General features: G+C 43.5%; 2 protein-coding genes across 4 annotated transcripts; one reads left to right on the forward strand and one right to left on the reverse strand.

Moving 5' to 3' along the window:
* The first annotated feature begins 1,311 nt into the window (after window positions 1-1,311).
* LOC120291061 lies at window positions 1,312-2,194 on the forward strand. 2 transcript variants are annotated; one of them, XM_039307922.1, is made up of 3 exons: window positions 1,312-1,514; window positions 1,604-1,659; window positions 1,756-2,194. In XM_039307922.1, the coding sequence occupies exons 1-3, from the start codon at window positions 1,352-1,354 to the stop codon at window positions 1,867-1,869; spliced, it is 333 nt and encodes a 110-aa protein (XP_039163856.1). In that variant the 5' UTR covers window positions 1,312-1,351; the 3' UTR covers window positions 1,870-2,194. The 2 variants fall into 2 exon arrangements, with proteins under 2 accessions (XP_039163856.1, XP_039163857.1); XM_039307923.1 differs by having other exon boundaries at window positions 1,333-1,514; window positions 1,620-1,659.
* Window positions 2,195-4,052: 1,858 nt separating this feature from the next.
* Window positions 4,053-9,408, reverse strand: LOC120291376 (disease resistance protein RPV1-like). 2 transcript variants are annotated; one of them, XM_039308642.1, is made up of 6 exons: window positions 9,068-9,408; window positions 8,076-8,672; window positions 6,652-7,798; window positions 6,045-6,500; window positions 5,811-5,964; window positions 5,585-5,689 (listed from the first exon to the last, which is right to left on the reverse strand). In XM_039308642.1, exons 2-6 carry the CDS (start codon window positions 8,630-8,632, stop codon window positions 5,661-5,663), a joined length of 2,343 nt encoding a protein of 780 aa, XP_039164576.1. In that variant the 5' UTR covers window positions 8,633-8,672; window positions 9,068-9,408; the 3' UTR covers window positions 5,585-5,660. The 2 variants fall into 2 exon arrangements, with proteins under 2 accessions (XP_039164575.1, XP_039164576.1); XM_039308641.1 differs by having other exon boundaries at window positions 4,053-5,964.
* Between the last annotated feature and the right edge of the window lie 229 nt (window positions 9,409-9,637).

The raw sequence follows: 9,637 nt of genomic DNA on the forward strand, positions 1-9,637 counted from the left end.
TGGTCAAAATCTAGGACACGTAGAGCACGTCATTTCCCGATTCCTTGCGCGCGTAAAATTGGAAATGGCGCCGGGAATTCGGGGTGCCATCTGGAATTTGCTAGCGAGATGCGTCCATTGCCGAGCTTCCAGCTCGCGTCATCGAAAAAACGTTCAATATTTTACCTAATCATGCAGCCGGTTGGGACCCGCCGGGGGCGTGGAAAACCCATCATCGGATTTCAATGATTCGGGCCGCGGATAATCTGGTTGCACAGCCCCCCGCAAGATATTTTTTGCTAGTTGGTTCCAGAAATTTCAACGGCGGTGATAATTGTCAAAACCCTAGTCAAATGTCGGGGGCAACTTGCCTATGGCATGCTTTATTTTTTTTATTGGTCGGTAAAAGCCATTGCATACTTAACCTGCGATAAAGTGGGCAACCGTGCATTTTCAACTCGCGTACCGGCCCACTTGATGCCTTTTCATTAGGGGATTGCTCTAGTTCAATTTCTGATTTTATACCAAATGTGGCCACTCTACATGGAAGCCCGGAATTGAACCGGATTATGCATGTAAGCATAACAAAATGAAGAAGCAAGAAAGTTTCAATCACTTACAAATTGATTCAAGCATCCATTCCCAATGTAAATTTCAACCGTTCATCCTGAAATAGATTGCCTCAGGTATTTAATATGCACTGGGAATGTGATATCGGAAATTTCCTGAAGGAACAACAACAATTAAGAAATTTTTAACTATAGACAGGTCAAATAGCACCACTTGGATCCTTACCCAAAAAAAAAATTTCACCACTTGGATCATACATCGATCTCAGCTGGCTTTGACGGGGAAAAGCACGAGAGACTCTATCGCACGGCGATTAGACAGAACGACAAACCGTCGCAAAGCGTCAAACCCTTTCGTACGTGGACGCAGATCAGCTCCCCTCCTAAATTATTATCCGATAATCATCGACCACGACCGCATCGGACCCCCCCACCACGAAAATCCCCCCACCAAAGACCGACCGACACGTGCCCCGACAGAGAACGGGGACCAGATCTCGCTTTCCCCATTCCAAACCCACACGTGTCAGTCCCGCACCCCCATTCCCACGGAAGCGTCGCGAAACCTCGCGTCACTCGATCAGGATCACGTTTTCTTTCTTCTTCTTTTTGTTGCTACTCTGCGGGAACCGAGACGCGTGCGGGGATTGGTGCGACGTGGATCCGACGTGGCGACGCGATCCGCCGTCAAACCCCGGAGACTTTCCCGCCGCCGTCGGATAGCGTAGGGCCGCGTCGACGCCGCACACAAGCAACAACAGCAAGCAACCATCGAAGAGATAGAGAGCAGAAAGCAAACAACAATGGCGTCGTCGCCATTGATATACAGTCCAAGGTTCTCAAGTATAAATACCCGCCCCATCCTCCGCTCCTTCGCATCACTGTCGTCGTCGTCGTCGTCGTTCGTATTTTCTCTTCTCGCGGCCTCGAACGCCGTCGCCATTCGCTCTTCCACCACGCATTCTGGTACTTTCTCGTCTTCCTCCTTTTTCCCTTCTTCTCTCTCGTTCGTCTCCGTCGTGCTCTGACGAAGCGCTTGGTTTTGTTTCGTTCATGTTTCGGAACTTGCAGACACCGATCGAAGCGAGCATTTCGCGTTTCGGCTTTTCAGGTAACCCCTCGGTCATTCTCGTCTTCAGATCTGTAAAGGGATTATCTTCGTTGCGGAGGCGCGTCGTGCTGACGCGTCGGAGTTTTTGTGCCGCAGAGGACCCGGCCGGTTCAGCGGTTCGATAAGGTAGACGAGGGGGAGATGACGATCAAACCGGCAGTTCGGATCTCGGACCGGAAGCTGATCGTGAAGGACCAGACGATCGTGTAGCTGACTAACGGCCACCTTTTACACTGTATTTTCCTATTCGAGAGCCAAATTTGGCTTATCTTCGACTGCATTTGAACTTAATGGAATTGCCGAAATCCGTTGGGCAAATCCTTTAAACTCACGAAAATGCTCAGAAGATACCGTGCCAGCCCCTTGAAGACCCATTTCCTTTCTGTGCTTCCCAGATTTCTGCTGAGGGACAATACAGTGCACTCATCACTCTGCTCCACGATGCTTCTGGTTTCTTTATCATCCTCCACGCCTGTTTCGCTAAAAGGGATTGATTAAAGCAAGATGAGGTATTTGCGAAGGAGGGTTTTGTTTTGCCGTTTGAGCTTTTTGGGGTGTCAATCCGGAAGTGGCGTAGGCTAGGGCAATGGAGGACGAGGACGCGCCGTTTCGCTCCAAAACGACACGCGGGTTTGGGCCTTTTGGGTTTTGAGACGAGGTTTCATTTAAGCTGGACTTTAAGCAGATCTTTTCTTTTTCTTTTTCGGATTGGATAGCAAATTGGTTCTTCTCTTGTAAAAAAAAGCTGCGCGAGCTTTTCTCTTTCATATAAGATTAAATTAAATGCTAAGAACAGGCAACTAGTGTCGTCAATTATTGATTTTCACGCCGTGGTAGAATATTAATTTGAGTCGAAATTACGGTCATCTTGAATGACGTGGTCACTGTCTCATCACGGTACTAATAAAAATGTAAGATTATTCACACCAGTGCACAACTAAAACAAAGACATGGATGAACCAAAACAGTAACATTTGTTGAAGATCAAGGCATTGCAAGCATTCATAATTTTACTCGATCAAATTTTCATTTACTAACACAATGTGGCAAATTATATAACAAGTTACACCAAATACGTTAAATATATTCAACAAAGCAACAATAACTTATGACTAATGTCCATCAGGGCTAGATAAACCAAACTAGGATATAAAGAGGTTGGTCCCAAGTCGTGTAAGGCCATACTTAAAACTCCAGTGTCCATGCTTGAGTCAGCGGCTATCGTGCCTGAATACTTGGCTCCTGCAATCAAGTCAACAATGCTCGAGATCACTCTATCGAGATGGGACCCCGATCTCTGGCGCCCATGTTCAAGTTCCGAATGGCTAGGCCCAAGAAAACTGGAACCTCAGTAGCAAGTTCGAGTCCCTAAGGTCAAGGCCCAATCTTCGACCAATGCAGGGTCCTCAACACTCGGGTTCAGGATCGTAGCGACTAGGCCTTAGTCCCTTGAGACTTGACCCAAGACCTTATTGCCTCATGCTCAAGATTTCAGCAGTCATGTCCAAGTCTTCGGGACCTCAACGACCGGGCCCAAATCTAATAAAATGAGATGAGCCTTAGCTTTGTCAACTCAAAATCAACATATTCAATTATTTTAAAAGTCTAGTGAATGAATGATACTATTTAAATTTTTTACAAATTCTATTTATAGATTGCCAAAACAATGAAATTTTTTATCCATGTACACACGTAATGTGAATAGTGCATGTTTCTTTAGGAAAAAAAGTTAAGTTTTCATTTCCAAGCGAGGGAAAAATAATCAATAGTCCATTTTCACACTTCAGCAAGCTTCGGAAAATATTACTATTTTCCTAAAAAATGACTTCTTTGAAAAATACTCTTCAAAAAGCCAAAATCCCTGCACGAGCATATGAGACAATGATTACCCATTTGACGCTCGTTGCAACACGGACACGAGTAGGGGAAATGCGTTGTTCTTACTACTTTTTAAGTTACCGACATCACCCAGATTGAGAGTCAAAACTCTACAACACTGCAGCTGCTACTCCCCTGATAATCTTTTAAGCCTCAGCCCGAAAAGAAAGGAGCAGCATGCGACTCCACGCATCCGCACTCGAGTCCCATTGGCTTATCTTCTCAACATGCATCCACCGGACTTCAAGGCTACAAGTCTCCTTTTCAAACAGAAAGGGCCAGCCATCTCTCCTCCTCCACCAAGTAGAGTCTTTGCCCAATCATCATTCTGATATTGAGTATCCATCCCAGCCAACCCATTATATTACTAGTAAATCTGTCCCCGACTTCTTCTGAACAACAACAAGAAGCGAACAATTAGAAGTTAAAATGCCAAGAATGTTTCATGATTTAATGCACAAAGCACTGGCAAATTGAATTATCTAATATCAATCTGTTGTTAGTTTTACGTTGGATTCTGTGCTCCAGTTACCATTTTTGCATTTTCACTAAAAGAAGAGAAAATAAATGAAAGAATTGAGAATTTAAAATCGAAAGCTGGCAAAAGATTTCAAAGCACAAACTTGCCTGTCCAAGCCCCCCCCCCCAAAAGGTCAGGCCTACCAACAGAGAAGCTCCAAGCCCACAACGAGGTGGAGAGGACACTTCTCAGAAATTTGACCGTAGGGCCAAAAGAGAAAAAGGACCGACTGGTGTGCATCATGGAGTTGTACAGATGTTCAAGTCGAGGAAAGCAAAAAGTAGCAACATTTACTTTTCAGAAGAGCCTCCAACTTCTTATTGAATATAGACCGAATATCCGTTGTGCAGCAAGATCTTCAGTCGGAATCAATCTTGAAGCATTTCCACAATATTCTAACCATTAGTGCGAGCATCATAACTGCCGACTAGATGTTTTTCTGGGAAATTGTACCCATCGATTTCGAATTTACGATTTGTTTGATCTGGTAATCCGGTCAATGAAGGGCATTCCATTAAAGTGAGCCTTCTAAAATGAGGCAAATTTTCCAGCCCATCAAGTTTTCGCACATTGCAGTCAAATATTCTCAGAAGTTGCAATCCCCTCAAATCTTTAAGACTTACAGTCTCTGCCAAGTGACAGCGTTTGAGTTCTAATTCAGACAGACCTCTCACCGTAGAAAATAGTGAATATTGAATCATGCAGCAGTGAAGGCACAACATCGATAAGCTAGAGGGTAGCTCCCCAAGGTCACGCAAAAATGCGTAGTGCAAAACAAGTTTTCTTAGTCGAAGTTTACTAAAACATTCAGGGAGCTTGGTAATCTTTGAGTGGCACAACTCCAAGATTTCTAGACTTGCTAGTCTTGCTAACCATCCAATTTGTGGTTCAGGGGAAGAATTCTGAATTGGATCAGTAGGACTAAAGTTATCACCCAAGTACAGCTCTTTCAAGTTTCTCAAGAAAGAAAGGTCTGGCACAGTCCGCATGATTTTGGATCCCCAGCGAAGAATACTTAAACTAGATGGAAGTCCTTGCAAACTAGATGGAAGTTCTTGCACATACCGAAGTTCGTCACATCCCCTTAAATCTAGTTGTTGGAGATCAGAGAGCAATCGAAGGGTCAAGGGTAGGCCAGAAATCCCGGTAGATGATAATCTCAAGATTTTCAAAGAGGATAATCCTGTCATATCACAGCAAATCAACCCCTTCAGAGTCCGGCATTCTGAAAGATCTATCTCTTCCAGCTTTTCTAGATCTATTATATCATTGGGGAATTCTTGTAAGTGAGTCTTCTCCATCTTCAGCACTTTCAAATTTTTCAAATGCTCGACAGACCTAGGTAAACTAACAATCTTGGTGCTCGATAGATCCATGACTTCAAGTGACTCGAGATTCCCAATGGAAAGAGGAAGCTCAAGTAAATTCTGACAATTTCCTAGAAGCAGGCTCTGAAGTTTCTTTAAGGACTCAATAGAATTTGGTAGCCATTCAATAGCGGCACCTTCCAGTCGAAGATGCACAAGAGATACCAAGTCACCAATAGAGTCTGATATATGAGTCAATCTTTCACATTGGCAAGCGCTCAGAATCTTGAGTTTCTTCATGGAGGCTGGTTTGAAATCAATCTCCCTAATGGAAGTTCCATCAATCAGAAGTTCTTCCAAATCTATCATATGACATAGTTCTTGCGGCAAGTCGCTAATGGATTTGCAGAACTTAAGATTTAAGGAGACTAAGTTCTTTAGATTACCTATAAATGGACCAATTTGGGATAGTACGGAACAATGTTCCAAGACTAATCTCTGTAAGTCCAAGCTCTGTAAATCCACAGAAGCAGGGAAGCGTAAAAAACCATTCAGGTTACAACAGCCACTTAGGTTCAAAACTTTCAGTTCCTTTGCCGTCTGCAAGAAAAGTGGAACAGGCTCAGTTGGTGCTAGCTATTCTAATAATCCCAGGAAACATAGACAAATATGCACTTTACCTTCAGGATTTGTTCCCATACTTCTGGATCTCCAGTGACCAAACTGCGAGATAGATCAAGAATGACCAGTTTCTCCAAATGGAAAATCAGCAGTTCAGAGATGTCGCTGCAACCTTGCCAACCAAGCCACCTTAAATTTGGAAGAACATCCTGAGAACTCCCTCCAACGGTAGCCTGGTCCAATCTCAACAAGTGTCGTATATAGCCAAGCCACCATGAATTTGGAAGAACATTATGAGAACTCCCTCCAACGGTAGCCTGGTCCAATCTCAACCAGTGTGGTATATAGCCAGGCCACCATGAATTTGGAAGAACATCCTGAAGAATTCCTCCAACAGTAGCCTTGTCCAATCTCAAAAACCTCAAGCTCTGTAGATGGCTAAATCCTTCACGTCTAAAACATTCACTTTGTCCCTCATCAAACGTGAGACCAAGGGCTTCCACCTTTCTAGCACTCTACAAATCAAGGGAATTGAATAAATAGAAAGGGAAATGAAATCTAACCATTCACACTTCATTTTGGGAAAGAAAAATTAAGGAAAGGCAGTATCTCCAAAGATTGTAAACTTTGTATAAACTAAAAAATCTTATGCTTGAAAACTTATACCTGCGCTCCCTTAAGCGTGGAAAGTGCATCAATGTGATTCCATAACCTACTGCGCTTTCGAGGCTCATTTTCATTTTCCCTCCTAACAATTTCCCTGCCAAATTTTCTTAGTTCATTATGCATCCATAATTCGTTATTTTCTCCTATTTTGACGAAACTCATGTTACGGAGTAACTCGATTCCAATTGGAGAATAATAGTCACATGCATCCCACATGTATGAGGGAATTCTCGCATCCATTCCGATGAAAAAACATGCGATATCGAGAAATATCTTTCTCGTGTCTCCCTTTAGAGAGTCATAGTTTACTTTGATCACTTCATGGACTTCATCTGCTGACCTTGTATGTAATCTCTGCAATATAGCTTCCCATATTTGTATATTCCCCCTTTTGCTATGCAAGTATGAAGCCGTTACTTCAATTGCCAAAGGAATCCCTCCAATAGTTTTAACAATGCGTCTGGCCAGATCATCATACTCATCCTCCTCTTCGCGAGTATACCCACTAAAAGCACGCATGCGGAAAAGTTCAAGAGCTTGAGGAGTATCCATTTGTCCAACTTCATACTTATCAGCCACTCCATCTCCATAACCATCAAGAACATCAATATTCCCAATTGTCATGAGAATCCTACTTCCAGGGCCAAACCAACTTAGATCCCCAACTAAATGCCTGATTTGATCAAAATGATGCACATCATCAAGGAGAATGAGAACTTTCATTTCGCTAAATGCACTTTTTATGAAATTAGTCATTCGGTCAAGAGTTCTTAGATTTGTGTACTCCTTCCTTCGGAGGTGTGAGATTAACTGTTTTTGCAGGCCCATGGTGAGATTATCAGACGTGCCATTTTCTCGAACATTGGAAAGAGAACTACAACGTTGAAAGAGATGATGGATTTTGTTGTACACAACCTTTGCAAGGGTAGTCTTGCCAATCCCCGGCATGCCCCCTATCCCAAGCACACGTACATCTTTTTGATCATGTACTCCGATTACTTGCTCATTGACATAGATGACACCAAGCTTTTTCATAACCTCCCGTACGTGGGGTTCCATGCCCACTAAACCGTTCTTCACTACTAAATCATTCTTTTTCAACAACTCTAGAATATCTGAAACAACTTTGTCTGTGAGTGCACCATAACTGCCAAATGTGATGATGAAAATAAGGTGTCATGATGAGATTACAAAATAACTAACAACAGTCTATGAAAATTACGAAGGAAATAATCCAGTTAAACCGTACCAAATATTGACCAACACAGACGATGCAGTGGACAACAAGAAGGGCACAGAAAGTACATTTACCTCATTATCAGATATAGTCCCATTATATTAATGATTTCAACGACATTGTGCTTGGAACAATTTTCATAAAGCTAAACCTAATTGCATTAAAAGGACAGTAAAAAGACGAGTACCCTGTGTCTGTATTCTGCAAATCATACCCCTCCATGTCAGCAATCTTTTCAAGAGCCTGCTTCCATATATCAATGACCTTGCAGTCAACTCCACGTTTCTCGTGCTTAAAGAAGGCCTCCCCAACTCGTCCACGTCGGTATTTTAAATCAGCGGGCTTAACATCATAGAAAATGGGCACGATCAGTTGACCGCCTTCTTCTTGGCATTCCACCATTTGGGCCAATTCCATCAGACAACTCTTACTATTTGCATAATCCTGAGAGAGAATAGGTATTGATATCTTGGATTGCTTAATGGATTGAACCAATGCATCAGGGACATTTTCTCCGGGATCAAGTTCTTCATCGTCTTTAAAGACCATGATCCTTGCATGAATCAGGTTACGGAAGAGGCAATCTGCAAATCCCTGGCGAGTATCAGGACCTCTAAAACTCAAGAACACTTCGTAATTGGTTCTTGATAAGGTAGAGGTGGATGATAGTAGCGGTGACGACGTTGCCACCTCTGGCCCTGTCACTGCCGCCTCCACCGTCATCGCCTCCGCCTCCATCGCCATCCGCCTCAATCGCCTACTGAAGAGGCCGTGAAGAAAACCCCTGTAAAATGAAAAAGGCGAACTTTATCACAAGTTGCCACTTCGTGTCAGATAATTTCCGCAGAGTATCAAAAGCAAAAGTGGAGGCATAGGGCCTTCTTGCTTACTAGGATGTTCTGATCCGAGACAATAGAGTTGCTTCGGAAAGAATAAAGAAAAACGAAAGCAAAAGGAAAGAAAAGCAGTTGACTACATTCCATCGACAGTCCTCGCACATATGATGCAGATCTAAGCATATACCAGCAAATCAATCCTCGATTGCAGTCCAAAGAAAGAATGTGCACTGATGATGCAGATCTAAGCATATACCAGCTAAATCGACGGTCCTCGCATAGACATAACCCATAAAAACAAAGTTAAAAAAGAAACGCCCAAACACGGGGAAAAGGAACTGACCGGCCTTCTCCTACTGCCTGTAAAACGCAGGCAACAAGGCACAAACGAGTTGGGGGCCATCACCTCCCTCTCGCTCACTGACCGACGAGGTGTGGCCTGCTCTGCAGAAGCGATTCCAGGTTATTAGCCGCGTTGACGGAAGGACTTTCATGCGATGAATATGCCGCCCGACAGAGAAAAAGCATTATAAAGAAAATTTTGTCCAGTAGTCATGTTTTGCTCGATTGGAGAGCAGCATCCGTCCTGTATCACCCCCTCTCGCCCGAGCGCCGGAGAGAGCGAGCGAGCGCCGTTTGAATTTACGGAAGGAAGGGAGAGTAGAGGAGAGGCGTGAAGAAAGGAGACGGTCTGCAGGGGAAAAGAGAGCTTGCAGAAAAACCCTACCGTCCGTCCATTTTGCCTGTAGCTACAGAACTGAAATCATTTTAAATTGGCGCATTGTGGGCCACGAGGACACGTGTCCCCTTCGTACCACCTTCTTATTTGTCACTTGCCACGCTGAAGACGAAGGGTAAGGCCCGTTTGTTTGTGTTTTTTTTTTTGTTTTTAAACACTTTTTTTTTTTTTGTT

The sequence above is a fragment of the Eucalyptus grandis genome, chromosome 3, assembly GCF_016545825.1.
Source record: "Eucalyptus grandis isolate ANBG69807.140 chromosome 3, ASM1654582v1, whole genome shotgun sequence".
Classification (NCBI taxonomy): domain Eukaryota; kingdom Viridiplantae; phylum Streptophyta; class Magnoliopsida; order Myrtales; family Myrtaceae; genus Eucalyptus; species Eucalyptus grandis.

Excerpts from the sequence above, each read along its gene's own strand:
- LOC120291376 (XM_039308641.1), bottom strand. The coding sequence starts at position 8,632 with ATGGCGATGGAGGCGGAGGCGATGACGGTGGAGGCGGCAGTGACAGGG. Across the intron at positions 6,501-6,651 it reads CCACGCTTAAGGGAGCGCAG|AGTGCTAGAAAGGTGGAAGC; the intron begins GTATAAGTTTTC and ends CTTGATTTGTAG. Across the intron at positions 5,965-6,044 it reads TATGGGAACAAATCCTGAAG|ACGGCAAAGGAACTGAAAGT; the intron begins GTAAAGTGCATA and ends CTTTTCTTGCAG.
- LOC120291061 (XM_039307922.1), top strand. The coding sequence starts at position 1,352 with ATGGCGTCGTCGCCATTGATATACAGTCCAAGGTTCTCAAGTATAAAT. Across the intron at positions 1,515-1,603 it reads CTCTTCCACCACGCATTCTG|GTTTCGGAACTTGCAGACAC; the intron begins GTACTTTCTCGT and ends TGTTTCGTTCAT. Across the intron at positions 1,660-1,755 it reads TTCGCGTTTCGGCTTTTCAG|AGGACCCGGCCGGTTCAGCG; the intron begins GTAACCCCTCGG and ends TTTGTGCCGCAG.